We start from the raw sequence: 24,046 nt of genomic DNA, 5'->3' as shown, positions 1-24,046 counted from the left end.
ATTTTATCGGATTCCAGACCAACAAGACAGAATTTTTCAACTTTATTTCCCATCTATTCAACATTGAAATGGATGATACTTGAATAATTCTGCATAAGGATTCCCTCTGCAAGACTTCACGTTTGTGTGTAGGGGGTAAACACTCAGTCACTATAGCGAAATCCACTTTAAACTAGTAGTTCTGTGAACAGTAGACCTCAAGCAGTATTCTCATTCACAAGTACCTGATTGTAACTGACCTTATGGAAATACAGCAATAGACTGGCTTCTCCACACATCTGTGTAATCACTTGTCAGCTGATTTATCTATATAATAAGAGAGAGTAGGGTTGTGTTTGTTCGCATCAAAACATGTCAACTTGTGGATTGCATACCGGAAAAACGGGAATGATTTAGATCTCCTAATTTTGAACATAGATTCTAAAAATATCAATCTCGTGCACCTGGAAGCCCAAATTTCAATTTTCCTTCTAGATTTTTCAGAATTAATGTTCAAACTTCATCAATAGTACATACGATTTCATAAAAAAATCACCAAATCATATGGTCGGAATTTTATTTTATTAAAGAACTGGATTATACACGTATACAGGTGTAAAGTAGTATAGGAAAATTTATGTTTGACGCATCATCAGTTCTGAACTACTGGACTGATTTACTTGAAATGCTGCATATAAATTCTTAATCAACCGAGGATTCTCATAGGCCTATTTTCAATTCTTCTGGATTTCATTACGTCAAGTTTTAAAATAGACCCTTGTGAAGCACGGGTTAACTGCTAGTGATGAATAATTCTATAGTCTGATTTTTACTCTAATATTGGCGTATGAAGGAGGCTCCTTTTTCCTTTTATATTATCCTTCAAATGCAAAATTTCCAAAAAACCTTGTATATACGTCGACGCGCAATTGAAAAACAGAATTTCATGAAAATTTCATGAAAATCTAATACCGCGTTTCGCCGTAAATGCGCAACATATAAACATTTAAACATTCAACATTCGAACATTAAGAGAAATGCCAAATCGTCGACTTGAATCTTAGACCTCACTCCGCTCGGTCAATTATCTCTTATGAACAGTATCGATGTTTCCCAATCAACTAATACTAAGTGCCGGTTGCACAACAGCCGGTTAAATTTAACCGTGATTAATTCCACAATTACCAATCAGAGAAGCCGTCTTTTCAAAAACGCTATCTCTGATCGTGAAATTAATCACGGTTAAAATTTAACCGGCTTTTGTGCAACCGGGCCTAAGAGTTTGAAATGAAACTCACAAAGTCACTATGCACGTTTCCAATGTCACCGCCTCTATCAAACGATTTAGTCTAATTATAATTTTTTCAAGGAATAATTAGCCTTTAAAAGAAAAAGAGAAACTCAAGCAACATGTCGGCGCAATTAAAAAAGAATTTCTCAAACGAGATCAGAACTGGTTTCCACTTTTATTCCTCAAAGGATTTTCGAAAAGAACTCTATTTCAATCTGGAAATCCAATCAATTCTTCAGAATCTTTAGAACATTCAAATTTTTCTCTTCCCACCATGTTGACATAACTCTACACAGTTCTTCCATTAGATGATCCCTTCCTAGTAGGCCTCATTAAAGAAGCATACAGGATTTATGTTTATCGTTAATAGATAACCCAAACAATTTACTCGAGAGTTCAGAAAATGCCTACCTGTTTCAAAATTGATTGGGAACATGGCCCCTCTTAATCGCAATCATAAATAGCTTTAATTATCTATCTGTAACTGTGAATAACAGAATAAATTATACAGGAGTGGCTATTTAAAAATGGGCTTCCATTCTCAACATAACTAAGATTGAGGGGTCTTAAATTGAGGAGCTATCAAGAAACCAATGACTAGAAGAGTCATTCTTTCATTACCATACATTATCTATCTATAACCTTTCTTAACATTATTTTTGTAGTGACTTGAGAATGAATGTCTACCGGCTAATTCAATTCCATCATAGAAAAATAAAAGAATGTTGAGCAATGTCACTTTACTTTTTGTGTAGTTGAGAAGTTGATATTGTGGTAATTATTCATATTGAATTAAAAAGACTAAGAAATTGTCAAAAAACAATTTTTTTGTTTGGTTTTTTTTTCTTAGTCTTTTTAATTTTATTCAATGTCACTTTACACAATGCCACAAAAGACCGAAAAATTATGGGAAAACAATCTATCATTGATTAGCAGCAACATTTACATATCAACTATGAACTATGATTGCAATTTTCTCAAGATTAATCACTCCAAATCCAAAGAGAGAAGATAGTACAAGATATAGAGAGCTCACATTCTATATGTTCTGGGCACACTATTCGGAGATACTTCATTCCTCACTCTAAACTTCATTGGTTATTGATTCTATCAGCTCCATCCACAGATCCAAGATCAAACAGAACTGGAACAACTGGTGGTTTAAAATCGGAATGTAATAATACGACCATTACTTGATTTGATCCTGGATTAATTAAAGAATTATCAGGTGTTCCTACGGGACAAAGGATGTACAGTATTCTCAGTTTGAACAAAGATTAAACCAAGTTTGAACTTCGATTAAAACATACTATATATAAATGTAAGACACTATAGCCTCATTCAAATCATGGTAGTTAAACTTGAATAAAACTGTATGTGTAAAACATTACAATACATTATACCTACCATAGCTGAATAGCTTGATTTAATCAAGGACTAGGTTGAATTTCTTAGGTCGTTGTTTTTACCTTAATTGTATTTGTATATAAATGAATAAATTTAGTGGAATTCAAAATGTTAAAGATTCCAAATAATATAGACATAGTTTGAATCCTGGTTTGAGGTGAACTTGTGCTAATAAACGAGAGTAAACTTTTCAACACCACGTTCTAAACTGCTTTTGAACATACGGGTCTTATCTATTTATTTATTTATACATTGATACATGAGTTGATATCATTCATATCCATAGACTATATATATTTATATATCATAATATATTATGCACCACCATCTCGGTTTAAACGGAGATAGATCAGCAGTTGGTTTAAACGCCGATTGAAACAGATTATGATATATGCGACCATACCTACATGTCATAGAAGATTAGCGTTAAACTTAGATTGCCCTAAGTTTTGCCAAGAAATTCGAACTAGTATAATTATGAATCTGGTACAACTTTTTCAGTCAAGACAGTCTGAATTTGAACACATTACACATGCAATTAGAGTGATAAAAAATTGCAATTGATAAGGCGGCTTACCTTTAGCCCAGCCAGTGATAACGTTGCCAAGGTAGGCCACCTTATAGCAGGGGTCGTATTCTGTGATAGTCACCGATCTCCTTCTCCATAGTCGCGCCAAACTCTGCTTTAAACTTTTGATAGCACGTTCTTTGAGATCCTCTTTGCCGTACACTTCCATTTTCGACGAAAATCGCTCCAAAAACTCACGAAAACACGATGAAATCACGCCAACAATTGCAAATTGAAGATAGTTGACAACATTTTCACTTGCTTGTAATGTAGTTATCGTGTCTAGAGATTGTGAATTTCAAACTCTAGGTAAATTGATCAGATTTCAACAAAATCAGGGTCAAAAAATATGGAAATCGTAATTTTTTGTTGAATTTTGAGTTTGAATACAACCACAAAACCGTTCAGATTTTACTTGAAACTAAATCTTTTAAAGAAAAGACAGTTTTATCCTGTGTAGTTTCAATTTAACTTGTGGCCCCTTGAATTTCAGGTAGAATTTTTAAATTTTAAACAAATGGGCAGCAAATTGAATGAACTATATACATTTCACTTGATTTTCCCCAAGTTGTCAATAATGTTAAGCTTGTATTTTGTCTAGTTTCCAACAGAATGCCTGCTGTTGAACTTCAAATTTGACTTCAGTATCCAACAAAAAAAATTGACTTCAGGTTCCAAAACACACAAGTGCTCTACTATGGCAAATCTCAGTTGACACCAGAAAAAGCACGATTCTGTACGGTGATAAACTAGAAATTGAGTTCCTTTTTGTGGTAAAAAAGGCTAATTAATAAAACTTTTACACCGGGTGGGTGGCTCGTGTTATTGTAGACGATAGGAGCATCACCTCCCACACAACAACAGTTTAGAACCGCGCGCCACGACGGCTAAACTTCAACTGACGTTTGTAGCGCCGCTACAACTTGACAAGAGCCGGTGCTAGTTCAGAGTTCGGCCACTACGAGCGCTAGTTGTCGGAGTTGTTTTTTCTCGCGCAGGTCCACCTGTGCAAACAAAAAAAGACAATACATGAGAATTATTGCTAACTGAGAAACAATATGTGAGAATTGCAACTAAAAACTCCAGCAAATAAGCGGTTTACAGTGTTATGTAGGCCCTAATAAGTTGAAACATTTTTGAATTTGCATATTGTCCAAACACACTTAGATTCGTCAGAGGGATACTGTGGTAGATAAAACAGGTTCTTATCATTCAAGTCAACTTGATTGAATTTAATTATTCATTTTTGATTTCACATAAACACATACAAAATGCAGGGTTCTACAGGAAGGGGGGTTTGTACTGCGTCCTTGAATTCTTGTGGAGAGATGACATTATTGAGGGGGGACTTGACAAAATCAAATCCTGGAGGCTCCCAAAACACAATAAAGGTCAGAGTTTGAAATGGGGGTAGGGGTAGAAGCTGAATTTTGTCTCAATTTAGGGGGAATCTATCAAAGAAGTATAAAAAGTCTATTTAGAGTGCTTGTTGATGGTGGGGGGGGGTTTAGTCACCAGGGTTTAGTCTCAGGGGGTTTTTTAGTCTCACTCCTGTAAGATACAAAGATAGAAGTGGACTTAAAAAAGGATTATTTGGATACATGCAATAATTATTATAAGCTAACAACAATCATAATGATTATAGACTACTAATTCAGGATATGTGATGTGAGATAGGGGAGGATTATTTGATATAATAGGGGAAAACTTTTATCACAACTGAATACAGGATGAAGAGAATAGATATCGTATACGCTATAGTGAGGTCCAAGTTATAATGGCAGTAGATAACGATAGGAGAACGGCGTTGCCGATTCTCTGCCTTGATTAATTATATTTCTAAATTGTTAAAAACATATTTGGCATCGTTGTGGAGCTAGAAAAGCATAGTGCTACCTCCTTTGTTGAATGATAGACAAGGATAGCAACACCATTGTTAATCAAATACTGCCATTATAACGTGGGCCTCACTATAGGTCTATCAATATATAGGCTGCTAATTGAAAAGAAAAACTATTTAAACATGATAAATGATTGTAGAGATCTAGGGGAAAACACTAGGACAAGCTACAAATTTTTTTATCGATTACCCCTACTTAGGCTAGACAAGAAAAGAACTCCTCAATTATTCCTAAAACATATTGTAATGCAAACTTATGCAAATGCATGTATTTCACATCCATAAAACTGAAAGAAGCTACCATCTTTTTCTTATCTTAATCCAAAGAATACATTGACCATTCTATATAATTATATAACTTTAACCTGTGGAAAATCAGCTATGCTTTAGTTTAAAAAATCTCCTACAACCTTCACGCTAACATAGAAGATGGTACAAATTTCGAAGATATCAATCCAAGGTCGTCCACTAATGCAGTGAATCAAAAACGATCAACTTGAGCGAATTATCAATTTGGTTTTTATGCTAATAGTTGGCATAATTTGAGGTGTATCTGTGGTCAATCGATTAGACACTAATGGCACAGGCTGGCGTTTAATTTGAATCAGTAACTCTTGTAGCCTACACATAAATAGAGAACACTGTAGGTAGATAATGACTGAATTATTACTATATTATTTTTGTGTGAGCAATTCTGTAGCACTGTAGGTTGTCCCCATCAAAGGTTTGCAAAAAGCCAAAGGTTTCCATGAATGGGACTCGTCATAAATGTGAAGCTAAATCAAGAAAAAAGAGAATAAATTTCATCTACTGTTCGTTGGGAATATAGTCTAGATGTTCTATGAATTTTTATTTAGCTATGATATTGTGTTAATGTTTTATCATTTTTCTTTGCTGAGAATGAAGTCCAAGTGAACAGTAGTATATTATTTAACAACTATATGATATAGTTGTCCATGAATACAATATAGTTGTCCATGAATACGATATAGTTCATGAATCATGAGGGCCCTTAACCCTTGAGAGGCAATAGAAGGAAATTTCGATGAGACATGAGTGAGCCTACAGTTTTAAGTGGATTCCCGATCAAAGAAAAATGATTGATTTTAAATCTCATGGACAAGCCATGAAACATAACAGCACTAGAAATAATTTCTAATTATTAATTTTGTAATTATTACAATTGATTCAATCAATATGAATTTATTTCCATTTTCAAATTCAATTTGGTCATTTCAACTGGAATCGATAAACATTTTCATTTTCAAACCTGATTAATCATCATTTACCAGATTGTTATGATTCATATTATTGATCATGAAGAAATGACCACTTCGTTGTCTAGTTACATTTGTCAATCTAATCATCAAACGGAAATTCGACAAACTTCACTTTGGAAGTCAACAACAGGGAAGTTATTTCTGACAATACATGCTATAATATATATACTTCAAGTAATTGTGCAATATTTTCATTCAAGCCCATTATGAAAATATGACTGAATATATTCGATTTGCCAACAAAGTCAATGCAGAGTTGTCAATTGGATGGAAAGATTGAAATTCCGCTGAATTTAGTAACACGGATATTTTGTCCAAGTTTTTACTAGTTTTAGTCATATTATAGTTTTTGTTTTGTGACTTTTATAATCCTTCTGACGTCCACATTGATTGGAGCTATGGTGAATCAATCGTTAATGATTAAACCTATTCTAAATCTATTGCTGTAATAAACAGTAATCTCCTACTATAAATTTGACTAGGTACTATCAAGTGACGTATTATATCGAAATAATATACTCCATCATTGAGTTCATCGATCCTTACAATGAACGTATCCTATATTGGATATTTGTGTATAATATATGTATGTGCGAGCTCTCACTCATCATCATTAACACATCATACTTAAATTTCTAACGTATTCTTTTTACTTACTCTTTATTATACATCTTCTTCATCTATATTGAATGATAATTTGAATACATAGTCCAATTATTTATAACACGTTTTTCTGATTCCTATTCGCGAAAACAGTCCAATAACTTATGTACTTTTTGTGAATAGTATCTTGTTCACTTTCAATTGTCGTTCTATATTTTTGTGAATATCTTGAACGAATTTTGAAAGAATACATTTGATTTAAAACGAACCGGACCACAGTGCAATGACGTCACTTAACCGCGGTTAAATTTAGTAGACGTACGTGCTACGTTCAAGCGAGCTCTAGAGATTGCTGACCTCCATACATTACGCGCAAAAAGATAAATCAAAAGTTTAGGAGCACTTTTCGCCTAGGAAGCTATAAATAAGTTGCCAGAAGTACATTTTGATTGATGATAATATTGTTGCAGACCTATCCAAATCTATATTTAGAGCATTCAACTAGAGCTAGAGTGCGCTGGTTACCATATGGCACCGGAAAAGCCTTTTATTAAAGCAGCAGCTTCTTCTATTGCTTGATTGGAGCGATTTAAAAGGATGGACGATTTGGCCATTTTGCAAATGAGTGGTGAAGCGGATGTTTGCCGATTTTGGCAGAGGAAAGAGAGAGAGAGAGAGTGAGTGAGAGGGAGTGAGAGAAGAGTATGTTACTGGGGGGAGAAATAGAATGACAAAGTGAAGTAAGAAGAGGTGAAGTCAAGGTTAGGGACACTGAAAGGAAAGATTGGGGAGTGATATAACATGACAGAATATAAGGATAGAGGAGGTGAAATTGAAGGATTTGGAGGTGATGCTGATTGAGGAGGAAGAGAAGCAACAGAAGTTGGAAGAGGAGGAGGAGGACGAGAAGGAGGAGAAGAATTTTGAGTAGGATGAGGAGGAGGAGGAGGAGAAGAATAAGGAGGAGGAGGAGGAGGAGGAGGAGGAGGAGGAGGAGGAGGAGAAGGAGGAGGAGTAGGAGGAGGGGAAGGCGGAGGAGGTGGAGGAGTGGGAAGTGGAGGAGAAAGAGCAGGAGGAGAAAGTGGAGGAGGAGGTGGAGGAGTGGGAAGTGAAGGAGAAAGAGAAGGAGGAGGAAGTGGAGAAGGAGAATGTGGAGGAGAAGAAGCAGGAGGAGAAAGTGGAAGAGGAGGAGGAGGAGGAGGAGGAGAGGGAGGAGGAGGAGGAGAAGGCGGAGGAGGAAGTGGTGAAAATGGAGGAGGAGGTGGAGGAAGACGGGGACAAGAAGGAGAAAGAGGAGATGGAAGAGGAGATGGAGGAATAGGATGAGAAGAAGGAGGAAGAGGTAAAGAAGCAGGAGAAGGATGAGCAGTATGAGGAGAAAAAGGATAGGCGGAGGAGGAGGAGGAGGATAGATAGATGAATAATATCTTCATTTTCATACTTTACAAATCATAACAGTTCTAGAAAGAGTATTGAAATACTGTACTCGGAATTTATTGCCATATACAATTTAACAAACAGTATACACGTAATTATTGAAAACAATCAACAAATTTGATGAAAACGAATGAACTGACACAATAAATAAACAAATAAACTGAAACAATAAATGGAAAAAATACTAATAAAGAGAAAGATTGTATGAGAGGGAGAGAGAGTGAGAGAAAATGGAGAAACGATAACTGTGAGTATGGGCGGATAAATGTTATATCGGCTTCATTTTGGAAGTAATCAAGTGACTTGAGGGACTACAAAGCCCCTCGATAACTTGAGGCCCTCAGGCTTTGAGGGACTTCGATAAAGGATCTTACAGGTATAACCTTCAATCTCATAAGAGATTAAGTATGTGGTATTGAAGAAGAACATTGAGCAAGTTCTTGAGATTAAAAGTCTGAGGAAATTGGAAGTATGTATAGAGAGGAAAGGCCAGTTAGGTAGAGAAAGAAAAAGAGAAGGAGAAGGATGATGAGAGAGTCAGAAAGAGAGAGTGAGAGAGAGTAAAAAGTAAATTCGTATGGCTTTTGTTGGTGGGGAGTCCCTTGCGAGAAGGTCCCACCGCCTGAATATATATAGTTTAAGCCGTCAATGGGCCTCACGACTGTCATACTTCAGCCGGGACCAACAATTTAACGTGCCCATCCGATAACACGGGAGTGATCTGGTTAAAAAACTTTTGGTATTGAGAGGGTTTGAACCCGGGATCTCTATGCTGCTACGCAGGCACTCTATCCACTAGACCACTAGAGAGAGAGTGAGAGAGAGTGAGTCAGAAAGAGTAATCTAGGAGAAAGAGAGGCAAAGAAAGTGAGAGAGTGATAATAAGAGTGAAAGAAAAAGATCTCATAAGTAAGAGTGAGACAGAAAGAAGAGAATAATATCGCGAAAGTTTGAATTCATTTATCAGCTGGTCAAGTGTTGTTTAGTATGCAGAATAGAGAATTATTCTCGAGGTCATAGTATGACCTCTGTCGCCAATATATTCAACAGTCATCATCATCATCAACTCATCATCATAATCATCTTCCCATTCACAATCAATATGATAATAACATTATCATACTGAAAATTATGTGAGATTACCGCCAATCCGAGAACAGTATCGGTAGGTTTATTTGTGCACATCTTGAATGAAAAATTTTGAGGTGTGCCATGCTTTTTCCTCATCAGCACAAACAACATAGTAGGCCCCCTTCTATAGATATACAGTACGTGTTCATTAAATTATGTATTTTCGCGCATCTGTTAACTGAAAAAATATTGTTTTCAAGGAAGAGTCATGACCAGTTTATGTGTTAGCTTGTGATTTGTGATTAATTATTCGGAAACTAATATTGCTGGCTGTCTTCTCAGTAGCGTCTGAGAAGCTTCTCACTGTCTTCTTACTAGCTAATCTATTGTGACTAGCGTTTAGCCTGGAGCAAAATAATGATCTCCATAGCAAAATCAACGTCGAATTAGGTACAAATGGAAATAACTTAAGCTTAATAACTTATATAACTGTAACTTAAATTAATAACATGATAACTCTACGTCATGGAATAAGACAATCTAAAACAAACTTGAATACGTATAGGTTTTTTCTGGCTGCTTACAGACTTAAGCGCCACGAACACACGTATTGCATTTTTCATCAGCTGATGCTATGATTATTACATTTATATGTATCTCACTGTCTCTGTACAAATACGGATGTAATCAGCTGATGAAAAGCGAAATGCGCGTGTTAATGGCGCACAAATATGTACACAGCTTTATGTAAACATAATATCACCGATACAAGCACATAATATATTGTCTGTGATGATAAGACGTATATTGAACAAAAAACTAATTTTTACTTTCCTTGCCCTATTATACCATAGGTAAGGAAAGTATTGCTTTCCGAAAAAAATAAGGTACCCCAATTTCTAAATTTCCATACGTTTCAAGGTCCCCTGAGTCCGAAAAAATGATTTTTGGGTATTGGTCTGTGTGTGTGTGTGTTTGTGTGTGTGTGTGTGTGTGTGTGTGTGTGTGTGTGTGTGGTGTGTGTGTGTGTGGTGTGTGTGTGTGTGTGTGTGTGTGTGTGTGTGTGTGTGTGTGTGTGTGTGTGTGTGTGTATGAGTGTATGTGCGTCTGTGTACACGATATCTCATCTCCCAGTTAACGGAATGACTTGAAATTTGGAACATATGGTCCTTACACTATAAGGATCCGACAAGAACAATTTCGATCAAATGCAATCCAAGATGGCGGCTAAAATGGAGAAAATGTTGTCAAAAACAGGGTTTTTCGCGATTTTCTCGAAAACGGCTCCAACGATTTCGATTAAATTGATACCTAAAATAGTCATTGATAAGCTCTATTAATTGACACAAGTCCCATATCTGTAAAAATTTCAGGAGCTCCGCCCCATCTATGCAAAGTTTGATTTTAGATTCCAAATTATCAGGCTTCAGATACAATTTAAACATAAATTTCGAGTGGAAACGATTGAACATGAAAATCTCTACAGTTAATATTCAGTAACATTTACACCTAAAATAGAAAATAAGCACGATTTCAAGAAAATGTGATTATCCAATTGCAAACTGTTGGCAACTGTTGATTCTATTAAATCATTCACTATGAAGAGATAGCAGACCTCGTATGTCTCCAGCGTTGTCCTGTCACCAGCTGGCTCAGATCTTTGTTTAGAAGTGGACTTGAGATGCGCGTGCACACTAGCGTCAGGTTATCAATTTTCAAAACGGCAAGGAAAATTGTGTGAGTGCGCCACACCATATTTTTGACTAAGGATTGGAATCATGTCCCGAACGGAATAAGGCCCTGCATATTTCCACTGTAGGCTAGAGTAGAAATTGAGTCTTTCTCTATTCACCCCGCTTCATCATCGCTTCTACTAACCACTTTGTCTCTCTGTCATTTATCTCCTCTCTCCACATGTCCGTCACTTCGGCAGTATGCATTTGACGGCCGATCAATCAATAATCAACCTTGATTGATCAATTTTGATCGGTTGGAAGAGACTCTGGTCACGAGATTGACATGAAACGTTTCCACTTCAATAGTCAACATCGCACGTCTCAGCGATCATAGGACTTTTTGCAGGTTGGACTGTAAATGCTCTGGAAGGGAAATGTATCATGTTGTTTGAAGGGGAACCTCCTTGTTTTGAAGGGATTTTTCCCTGCTGAGTGAGTGCTTTTCAAGGTGAATATAGTTAATATTATTGCAGTAGCAGGAATCTTCAGGATAGATGATTGCACTGAATTGGATTTTTGTTCAATAACTTCACCCTAGATAGAAAGAACTAACTATCTAATATAGATTGGAATATCTATGTAAATATATATCTATCTCTTGAAATATTTTCCCTGAATATTCCTTCAATCAATACAGTCATGTTTATAATTCACAAGTGATACTAGATTGATCTGCTCTTTCAATATAAAATAAACCGATATTTTTACATCAATATAATTTAATCCAATTGACAAAGAAAATAGTCCGGGTTTATTTTTCTCCATGTATAGAATGACAACAGTAGATAGAATGACATCACGTTAGATAGTATATAAAACACATTAATCAATACAATTGAATTGAATTGAATTGAATTGAATTGAATTTATTGCCAAAAATCACATACAAATATTTGTACAATACAATCACTAAAGTATGCAATATACAATCACCTAAAAATATACATTTATTGTAACTTGCACAACAATAATTATCAACGTAATCAATGTAATATTCGGCACTGCCAACATAAGAGTCCTTGTGTGTTGGCAGTGAGTTGCGGTTAAATTATTCTGCTTCAATTCAGGTCAAGTAAGAAGCGATATAAAAATTAAAATAAAAAGAGCTAAAGAAAGTATTACAGCAATATACAAAAGTCTCAAAGGCTCAGAAAAAAAAATTAAAAACTTAAGAATAGACATACTATATGACAAAGTAGAATCCAATTAACCAATTAACCACTGTGACGTCTTGAGGCCATCATGAAGTGAATATTTCACACAGGGAATACATAAAATATACGATGATGAGGGAACATTTACAATACCTGGTTCGAGAACGTGAAAATGAAAAAACCATTGCTCAATGTTTTTAGTAACAATGCTTGTTGGATACAATATTATACTTTATACAACTAGTTTGAAGAATATGTTATGCTCAATCCAATAATCTATGCTTTTGCTTAAATTACGTGTCATTTGTTTATCTATAAAATCGTTTGGAATTTTATTTATAATGTAGCTGCAATAATAGGTAAATTGATGCCTGCATATGGTTAGCTTAATGAGTTCTGTGTTGAATCTATTGTTAGGACGTGCATTATGGGGAATAAAACTCAAAGGTTAACTCGATGTGAATGATTTAATATTAACCAATTTATAATATATAACAACAATATATATAATAAGTGACAACAATACCAAAAGGATTCAGCAGATGATTATGAAGAAGAAAATGAGGATACAAAATAGATCTATATAAAGGAATGACTTATACACGTACGGGATAGGAAATTCACGAATGAACTACTAGACTGATTAACTTGAAATTTTGCATATAGATTTCTTATTGACCAATGATGGTTATAGGCCTATTCACAATTTCTCAAGATTTTATTACGTCAAGTTTTCAGTTTTTCAAATTTTTATTGGACCCTTTCGGGTTACCTGCTAGTCATAAATACGAATAACCTGATAGGACAAGTACTATACCCAACAACCTCTCATAAAATACCAAAATATGAAGAAAATTTTGAATAACAGAAAATTCCAATGAATAACAGTAACGCATAAATTATTTTATGTAAAAGTTTGTAGATCATACTCTGCCATTCCATTTAATATTCCACGATTCTTTATTATTTTCATGAAAGGTATTTTTTAAAATGGGTTTACAGTATTTAGAAACTGGTTGAGGAATTGATTATCTCTAAGGGCTGTTTTCCGAGCCCGAGATTTAGCTGAGTTCTAGACTTTAAACAGCTGGAGTCAGAAAATTGGCTTTCCGAAACGGGGCATAGTCGCAGTAAAACGACTAATGATTTTTAAATTGAATTTCGAAAAACTAGGAAATTGACACAAAATTAAATAAAGAGAAAATAGTGTGAAGTTTCAGCTATTTTGAATTATTTAGGGGCGTAAAGTAGTCATAGTTTTTATGATAATATTTATTTTCTCATTTGTCATTTCTACAATTGGAAACGTTTTTCGTTGACGAAATAATAAAACATTCCTAAATAATTCAAAATATCTGAAACTTTACACTATTTTCTCTCTATTTCATGTTGTGTTCGATTTTCTAGTTCTTCGAAATTTAATTTGAACGCGGAATACGACTACGCCTTGTTTTGGAAAGCCAATTTTCTGACTCCAGCTGTTTAAAGTCTAGACTTAGCTAAATCTCGAGCTCGGAAACCGGCCCTAAATCTGTTCAATCCTGAACTAGTTTTCATAAAAGGATTAATAAATTATTGTTTACCAATAAACCAGAACTGTTCTATTGGAAATCGATTGATGATAAAACCTTCTTGTCTCAAGAAATCAAGTGCAAGTGTCAATATGTATCAACTTGGTGAATCAAATACATTTGGAAAACTCACATTTATGTATGGAAATATCTCGAAAAATGTGCTTCCTATTTTATCAGGGAGCTGAAATCTGAAATTTATATTGCTGTAGCAATACTTGGTGGGATACTTCGAGTGGAAACGGGTTCTGACCCTTTGTCAAACACTATTCATGTACCTATCGATCAACACGTCATGGCTACCGCAAAGCAAAGTTTACATATAATTTGTCTCTTATCGTGCTGGGTTTCAACACAAAGGAATGCCATGCACCATAGACCATGGTATTGGGAAAATTCTATGTTTTCTTTGATAGTATACGACCCTATACTATGGGAAAATCTATAGATTTTTTCATTCAATATTCATGCGAGGAGACATGCCTGTGTTCTACCTTTAAGAGTAGAGAGCTACTTATTAAATAATTACTAACATAAAATGTTCCATCCATCTACGAATACTGGAATATACATTATTATTTATATGAGACTGATATATTATTATATATTATATATTTTTTATATTGTGAATAAAAGTATGAAGAAGGGCCCCACACAGGATTACCTTGGGGGTTTCATTAAGACTTTGATATACAATGTATAATGTGCATGTGAAGGTGTTTGCTACACCAGTTAAGAGTGTTTTTTTCCTGAAATATTTTGTACAATGTATGTTGATTGGTAGAATAATTATTATATTACATTATTATTGAATATTCAAGGTGTGTTAAGGGATAACAAACAGAAAATTGAGTGGAATATGTTCAAACCGTTAATGGAATTCTGTTTTTTTATATCTCGTTAATTATAGCTTTACATACTGTGGATGGTACATCTTAACTCCTTTTCGATTCTCTTTTTTTCTTTATTTAGAGTTACTCATGAAAACCGATGTGCTAATAGTGAAGTTGTGTTTCTTTTCTGGCTCAAAATTTTGTAAAATTACTCAAAAATTTCCAATTTGTAGAGATTTTAGTGAAATATTGTTGTCGTTATTTAGTTTTAAAATATCAAAATTTAGAATTTTTAGTTTAGTCATTAGTTTTGAAGTGTAAATTGGACTTTTTGAAGTGAAAAGTGAAATCTAACCTTTTTTTGAGACTTTTATTTGTAAAAATTAGGGAGAAGACAGTTTTGGGCTATACCTGTTGTCTTCTCCCAATCATATTTTAATTATGATTTGTGATTGTGAATCAAATAAATAAATAAATAAATATAAATAAAAATTAGAAATCTAAGTAGCCTTTTAAAATTGTTCAATCACGACATGTTACGACTAAATAATTCTTATTTATCTCCTTTCTGATATTTGATGGATTATGACTAATACATTATCTATGAATTCTAAAGTTTCCAGGGGAATAATGTTGGAGATTTAATATTATAACAAATTATAATACAGTGTTATCATAAAAGAATGGTGTGGTATGGAGAGAAATTGATTATCGTTTGGATATTTTGTCGAACGACTAAAGGCGCACATATCTAAATTTATCAATTATGTAAAAAACTGCCTGAGACGACAAATTAGATGAATAAACAACATCAACTGTAAGTAATTTGGTTTTTCTTTAAACCATGTTCGAAACCGCACCATTCTTTTATGATAGATAATCAACGTGTTCCACAAGTGAAAATATCACTCCACATACTCCAAGTAGAAACATGTAACACGTTTTTGTAAGATTCTGGTAAATTTTCTGACAATTGTGAGTCAGCTAAAACTATGATGAATGCATAATGATTGCTGATTTTCTTTCACAAAACTTCAATGCATTTATGGGCCTCTATGTTCCTAGATCTAGATCAATGGTCGCCAAATCTATGATCCTGTGAGCTAGAATAGCATTCATAAATCTTCTAGTGAGCTACCAAAGAATATTAGAATGAAGAAAGTACGGTACGTAAAATGAAATTTTCACACTTATTGCCTATACAGATACATTTCTAATGTTGGAATCTACTTATCTCATAGCAGAAAGTAAAAGAAAAGTTGAAATGTACATTTCAATGAGAGCAGTGGAACTCTTTTTGGTCATCAAGTATTTTCTTGATGTTTGGAGTGTACGTTGTAGCCGCCATTCTGATGCAGTTGTCCAAATGTTCATCAGTAAGTCTGTTCCTATATCGATTTTCTATGAATTTCATACTTGAAAAGATGCTTCACACAAGTAAGTAGAGCTGAACATAGCTTTCAACCTCAATGGAACTTGAATAATATTTGGATATTTTTCTTTGGGGACTTGAGGCCAAATATTTCCAGGTGTAGAAAGTGATCTGAGAGACAGATCATTTTGAAAATCCACAAATTCCATTTCAACTGAAGCCTCATCTGCACCAAAATGTTTTACTACACAAACTAAAAAATTTTCTGCATAGATATCTACAAAAGAGAGCTGATGAATTGTACCATATTTGATATGCTTTTAAAATTTTGAAATCGTTGATCAAACTGTTGTTCAAGTCTGAAAGAATTGTAACGTATTCTTGGTTATTGCTGCGGTGCTGTAAAGGATTTTTCTCGTCATTGATTTTCTTCAGACAGTATTTGTTTATAATCAAACTGGACGACATTCTTCTGCACGAGCATTTCTGTGAGCTACCAAAAACTACCCCACGAGCTACCAGTAGCTCGCGATCGACTGTTTGGCGACCACTGATCTAGATGATTTCAAAGTACAAGATTAGTGGATAACAACTGAGGAGTAGTTATCAAAAAAATACAGCTCGAATAACTTGACATAGTATTAATGTTCACCTTAACTATTTAAACTGTTTTTCTATGCTCAATTGTATTTTTTTATAACCTATTATTATCATACTGTATTCATTACTTATACTTATTTCTTTCAATTACTTATGCTTTTCTTATATTTATTAATATTCTTATGCATTTTGAAAATTGCATATACTATATCTCTTACTTTTTCTAGTAACCTTCTCAAATGATTGTGAATTGTAGTGAAGTGAAGACTTTTGTAACTGTAATGTTCTTTAACATCAGAAATGAGTTAGGAATATCATCATCAGCTGCACAACTTGAAATAAACAGATTGAACTGGAAAAACCATGTGGAACGAATGCCAGATACTAGGATACCAAAGGCTGTCATGAAATATAGACCCTACGGTAGAAGGGATATTGGCAGACCTCTGAAAAGATGGTAAGATAAATAGATATATCCTTCGAAACCGGAACAGGTGTGTACGCCTAATCCTGGAAAGAAGAAGAAGAAGTGAAGTGAAGACGGTTTGGGCTCAATGCCTGTAGTCTTCCAGGTTTTGTAATAAATAAATACTAGTATTATTATAAATATTTCTAGCATGTGTGCGAATACATTATATTTGTCCATTTTTTGTTTATTCATCAGATACAGTCAGAGAGACAGAAGTATATGATAAATTAATGTATCCATGCATTCTAATACACTGATAGATTGGCATAATTATTGGATCAATTGAATAAATCACACTAATAAATTCACAATGAATTAGATCCAGGTGTGATTTGTATCATCCATTGATCCAAAGCAGAGACAAAAATAATCCAGGTAAACAGCATCTTTACTCTATGTATAAACACAATATTAAAACAGTTCAAACAGTTCCTTCCTTAATTCTAACAGTTCCTTCTTTAATTCAAACCGTTCCTTCCTTGATTCAAACAGTTCCTTCCTTACTAGTAGCTCTGTGAACAGTAGACCTCACGCAGTATTCTCATCCACAAGTACCTGATTGAAACTATAGACCTTATGGAAATACAGCAATAGACTGGCTTCTCCACACATCTGTGTAATCACTTGTCAGCTGATTTATGATGAATAATTCTATAGTCTGATTTTTACTCTAACATTGGTGTATGAAGGAGGCTCCTTTTTCTTTTATATTATCCTTGAAATGCAAAATTTCAAAAAACCTTGTATATACGTCGACGCGCAACTAAAAGAGGATCATACCTGTCAAATTTCATGAAAATCTATTACCGCGTTTCGCTGTAAATGCGCAACATATAAACATTTAAACATTAAGAGAAATGCCAAACCGTCGACTTGAATCTTAGACCTCACTTCGTTCGGTCAATTATCCTATTGTGATTGTAGTTGTATCGACCAATGATTACGACGACAATGACCATGATGATGATCATGAATGAATGTTAAACAGATTCATTGATCGAATTCATGTAATAAATACTTCTTACGAGATCACCGGAAGTATTCAAGAAGTATTGCATTCAATGAAAGGTCACACCAATAAATTACCAATGGTTTGTGCCATTCAGTATGTTGTGGCTGACAATAGATGTGTTTTAATGCGTATGCAAAGTGGATATTGAACTACAGTATAAGCAGAGACAAGAAATATAGGCTTATGCTTATCCTTTATCTATGGTATAAGCTACTGAGCAGGCTGTGACAATTGCCTGTTCTGAGAACAATAGATGAATGGTGGAGAACGTAGGATCACAGAATTATAGGAGTTTTCTCTGGTAGGATATAAAAAGAGAAGGAAGAAGAGTTGTGGAAGTGAGAGGTGGGAAATGAGAGGGAATAGATAGATTGACAAGTGAGGATGGTGAGAGCAATGAAAATTTATTGTAAGAAAATGGAGAGAAAGAGAGAAGGAGAATTAGCAGTAGAAGTGGAAGGTGAGAAGTAGATTGACAAGTGAGGATGGGAAGAAGAGTTATGAGAAACAAAGAGTTGCAGAGAAGAAGATGGAGAATGAGAATGAAACTACAAAAAATGCAGAAGAAGAACGGTGTAATGACCAATGAAGGTGTGCTTTGAGGCAAAGAAGATTCAGATGAAGAAGAAGAAGAAGAAGAAGAAACAGTTCACCTGCTCTAGAACATGGGTTTCCCATAGTTGAGTAGGTTAATTCATTAGTAGTTAATGCAATTCATTTATATTTGTTGTAAATTTCATATATATTATTGTATTTTTGAATATTATGTACATTTTATTAATTAGATTGTTTATTTGTATATTAATGGAAATAATGTATATTAAGAAGGAGAGACAGGAAAGAAGAAGAAGGAGAAGAAAATGATGATGATGATGTTGAAGATGAAGAAGAGAAAGACAAAGGGAGAGAAGAAGAAGTGGAATATAAGGAGAAGAAGAAGAAGATGATGATGAAGAAGAAGAATATGATAAGAAGAGGAGGAAGACGAAGGGAAAGATTAAGAAGAAGAGGAGAAAGGAAAAGAAGAAGAAAAAGTGGTTGTATTGTAGAAGATGAAGTGGAAACGAACGTTGACAACGTAGAAAGATATAGGATGTAATGCAAATATCCAAAAGACGTCTTTGTTGGTAATCAATATTTGATTGGCATGAATGACGCTTTCATACATGGAGCACATGTAAGATAGTGACAGAGAAGAAAGAAAAAGAGTGAGGGAGAGGGAAGATGTATTTCTCAAAGAACGATGACAGAGTGATAAGGAGAGCTGAACAGGAACAGATTTGAGAAGAAAATTCATCAAAGACACTGGCAGGAGTATTCTGGTAGTGGGAGAAGAAGGAATATTGAGAGGTGGAGGTGGCGGATTGGAAGGAGTTGGTGGAGGGGGAGGAGGAGGACTAGAACAGAAAAAATAAGACTAATAAATTCACAATGAATTAGATAAGACAAAGCAGAGACAAAAATAATCCAGGTAAACAGCATCTTTACTCTATGTACAAACACAATATTAAAACAGTCAACTGTTCCTTCCTTAATTCTAACAGTTCCTTCTTTAATTCAAACGTTCCTTCCTTGATTCAAACAGTTTCCTTCCTTACTAGTAGTTCTGTGAACAGTAGACCTCACGCAGTATTCATCCACAAGTACCTGATTGAAACTATAGACCTATGGAAATACAGCAATAGACTGGCTTCTCCACACATCTGTGTAATCACTTGTCAGCTGATTATGATGAATAATTCTATAGTCTGATTTTTACTCTAATATTGGTGTATGAAGGAGGCTCCTTTTCCTTTTAAATTATCCTTGAAATGCAAAATTTCAAAAAACCTTGTATATACGTCGACGCGCAACTAAAGAGGATCATACCTGTCAAATTTCATGAAAATCTATTACCGCGTTTCGCTGTAAATGCGCAACATATAAACATTTAAACATTAAGAGAAATGCCAAACCGTCGACTTGAATCTTAGACCTCACTTCGTTCGGTCAATTATCCTATTGTGATTGTAGTTGTATCGACCAATGATTACGACGACAATGACCATGATGATGATCATGAATGAATGTTAAACAACATTCATGATCGAATTCATGTAATAAATACTTCTTACGAGATCACCGGAAGTATTCAAGAAGTATTGCATTCAATGAAAGGTCACACCAATAATTACCAATGGTTTGTGCCATTCAGTATGTTTGTGCCTGACAATAGATGTGTTTTTAATGCGTATGCAAAGTGGATATTGAACTACAGTATATGAAGAGACAAGAAATATAGGCTTATGCTTATCCTTTATCTATGGTATAAGCTACTGAGCAGGCTGTGACAATTGCCTGTTCTGAGAACAATAGATGAATGGTGGAGAACGTAGGATAGAAAAAGAGAAGGAAGAAGAGTTGTGGAAGTGAGAGGTGGAAAATGAGAGGGAATAAATAGATTGACAAGTGAGGATGTTGAGAAAAATGAAAAACTATTGTAAGAAAATGGAGAGAAAGAGAGAAGGAGAATTAGCAGTAGAAGTGGAAGGTGAGAAGTAGATTGACAAGTGAGGATGGGAAGAAGAGTTATGAGAAACAAAGAGTTGCAGAGAAGAAGATGGAGAATGAGAATGAAACTACAAAAAATGCAGAAGAAGAACGGTGTAATGACCAATGAAGGTGTGCTTTGAGGCAAAGAAGATTCAGATGAAGGAGAAGAAGAAGAAGAAGAAGAAGAAGAAGAAGAAGAAGAAGAAGAAGAAACAGTTCACCTGCTCTAGAACATGAATTTCCCATAGTTGAGTAGGTTAATTCATTAGTAGTTAATGCAATTCATTTATATTTGTTGTAAATTTCATATATATTATTGTATTTTTGAATATTATGTACATTTTATTAATTAGATTGTTTATTTGTATATTAATGGAAATAATGTATATTAAGAAGGAGAGACAGGAAAGAAGAAGAAGGAGAAGAAAATGATGATGATGATGATGATGATGTTGAAGATGAAGAAGAGAAAGACAAAGGGAGAGAAGAAGAAGTGGAATATAAGGAGAAGAAGAAGATGATGATGAAGAAGAAGAAGAAGATGATGATGAAGAAGAAGAAGAAGAAGAAGTGAAAGAAGAAGGAGCGGAAGAAGAAGAAGAAGAAGAAAAAGTGGTTGTATTGTAGAAGATGAAGTGGAACGAACTTGACAACGTAGAAAGATATAGGATGTAATGCAAATATCCAAAGACGTCTTTGTTGGTAATCAATATTTGATTGGCATGAATGACGCTTTCATACATGGAGCACATGTAGAATAGTGACAGAGAAGAAAGAAAAAGAGTGAGGGAGAGGGAAGATGTATTTCTCAAAGAACGATGACAGAGTGATAAGGAGAGCTGAACAGGAACAGATTTGAGAAGAAAATTCATCAAAGACACTGGCAGGAGTATTCTGGTAGTGGGAGAAGAAGGAATATTGAGAGGTGGAGGTGGCGGATTGGAAGGAGTTGGTGGAGGGGGAGGAGGAGGAATAGAACAGAAAAAATAAGAAAAAAGGAGAAGTAGAAGAAGAAGAAGAAGTGAAAGAAGAAGGAGCGGAAGAAGAAGAAGAAGAAGATGAAGAAGAAGAAGAAGAAGAAAAGAAGAAGAAGAAGAACAACAAGGAGAAGGAGGAGGAGAAGAAGAAGAAGAAGAAGAAGAAGAAGAAGAAGAAGAAGAAGAAGAAGAAGAAGAAGAAGAAGAAGAAGAAGAAGAAGAAGAAGAAGAAGGAAGAACACGAACAAGGAGAAGACGGAGAAAAAGAAGAAGAAAAATAAGGAGGAGAAGGAGAAGAACAACAAAAACAAGGAGAAGAAGGAGAAAAAGGATGAGAAGAAAAGAAGAAGAATAAGAAGAGGAAGAAGAAGTAGAAGAAGAAAAAGTAGTAGAAGAAGTTGAAGAAGAAGACAAAGAAGGAGAGGAACGAGAAGTGGAAACGAGATGAGGCGAAGGAGTGAAAAAGAAGTGTGGAAGAGGAATGAGAGGGGGAAGAGGGAAGGAAGGATGAAGTAGGAGAGGATGAGGAGGAGGAGGAGGAGGAGGAGGAGGAGGAGGAGGAGGAGGAGGCAGTGAAGAGGAAGAATAGAAATAAGCAGAACATTCATCAAAGAACGGAATACACAACCTACTCCTTCACTTCCAGATTTCAGCATATCATACCCAGAACATATTCTGTCGTCAAAGTCTTCAGAGAGATCTACAAAGAGCCACAAATTGTATGATGTCAAATGTTGGAGTGAATAGCGAATATCAAGCGATGAATGATGAATTGTCGTGTGACGGATATCGATGAAAGCAGAACATGAATGGAGGAACCAGAGACAAACAAATATCCGTCTCTCAATGTATTCCGTTTCTCTATGTATTCAGTTTCTCTATGTGTGCCGTTTCTCTATGAAGGAATTCTCACACGCAGCCAGCACTAACATGCTCAGGAACTCTCTTACTAACATGCTCAGGGAAATGCATGAGCATGAACAATATAAATTGATAACAGGTGTGCGGAGGAGGGATCCTTGTGGAACTCCATGTCACAGGAATCCGTTGCATATCTCCCTCCCACCTTTCCGTTGTTTAATTTCGTCATGGAACTGTTATACAACACCTGTTTCTTCCTCTCAGGAAGTGTGCACCTCCTATAGGATGGTTGGTGTGCTTCTATTCTAATACGATGGAGGATAGAGAATGTCGTTATAGGTGTAGTACAAATAGGTATGAGTTGATGTTTGCTATTCAAATATTGCTAGAATTGGTTGTTAAGAAAAAAGGAGAAGAAGTAGAAGAAGAAGAAGTAGGACTAGTATTAGAACAACAAGAAAAGAGAAGAAATGTAGGATAGAAAAGGTAGATTGGAGATGAAGAGGATGTGAAGTGGTAAAAAGAAGAGAGGAACGAATAAGAAAAAGACGAAGAAGAAGAAGAAGAGGCAGGAAAATGACTAGTACTAGAACAACAAGAAAAGAGAGGAGATATAGGATAGAAAAGGAAGATTGGAGAGGAAGAGGATTTGAGGTAATAAGAAAAAGAGAGGAACATAGAAGAAGTGAGGTGGTAAGAAAAAGAGAGGAACGAATAAGAAAAAGACGAAGAAGAAGAAGAGAAGAAGAAGAAGAAGAAGAAGAGAAGAAGAAGAAGAAGTAGGACTAGTACTAGAACAAGAAAAGATAAGAAATGTAGGATAGAAAAGGTAGATTGGAGATGAAGAGGATGTGAGGTGGTAAGAAAAAGAAAAGAACGAATAAGAAAAAGACGAAGAAGAAGAAGAAGAAGAAGAAGAAGAAGAAGAGGCAGGAAAATGATTAGCACTACAACAACAAGAAAAGAGAGGAGATATAGGATAGAAAAGGAAGATTGGAGAGGAAGAGGATTTGAGGTGATAAGAAAAAGAGAGGAACATAGAAGAAGTGAGGTGCTAAGAAAAAGAGAGGAACGAATAAGAAAAAGACGAAGAAGAAGAAGAAGAAGATGATGAAGGAGTAGGAGGGGTAAGAGAAGAAGGTAGAAGAGGAGAGAATAAGGAGAAGGAGGTGAATGTGAATGAAGAGGATGAGGTGAATGAGGAGGAGGAGGAGCAGGCGGAGAGAGAGAAGTGGAAGAAGAACAAGAAGAAGAAAGTAAAGGAAGAGAATAGTAGAATAAGAAGAGTTTGACAACGTTGAGATGATTATTGATAACTTGTAAGTTGTCATGTTGATGTGATGAGGATGTGTGAAAGGATGTGTACATGTGATGGGAACATCATCATGACGAA

At 35.1% G+C, this 24,046-nt stretch overlaps 1 protein-coding gene across 1 annotated transcript in view; it reads right to left on the bottom strand.

The window, feature by feature from the left end:
• The window catches only part of LOC111043282, a 184,782-nt gene that overhangs the window by 118,563 nt on the left and 42,173 nt on the right, over positions 1 to 24,046 (bottom strand). Inside the window, exon 2 of the mRNA XM_039440291.1 lies at positions 3,255 to 4,249. Coding sequence (XP_039296225.1) covers positions 3,255 to 3,414 — 160 coding nt within the window. The 5' untranslated portion in view covers positions 3,415 to 4,249. The remainder of the gene's footprint in view (positions 1 to 3,254; positions 4,250 to 24,046) is intronic.

This window comes from Nilaparvata lugens, chromosome 13 (assembly GCF_014356525.2).
Source record: "Nilaparvata lugens isolate BPH chromosome 13, ASM1435652v1, whole genome shotgun sequence".
Lineage (NCBI taxonomy): Eukaryota > Metazoa > Arthropoda > Insecta > Hemiptera > Delphacidae > Nilaparvata > Nilaparvata lugens.
Note: the sequence above shows the minus strand (reverse complement) of the source record. Positions and strands in the feature narration are given on the sequence as shown.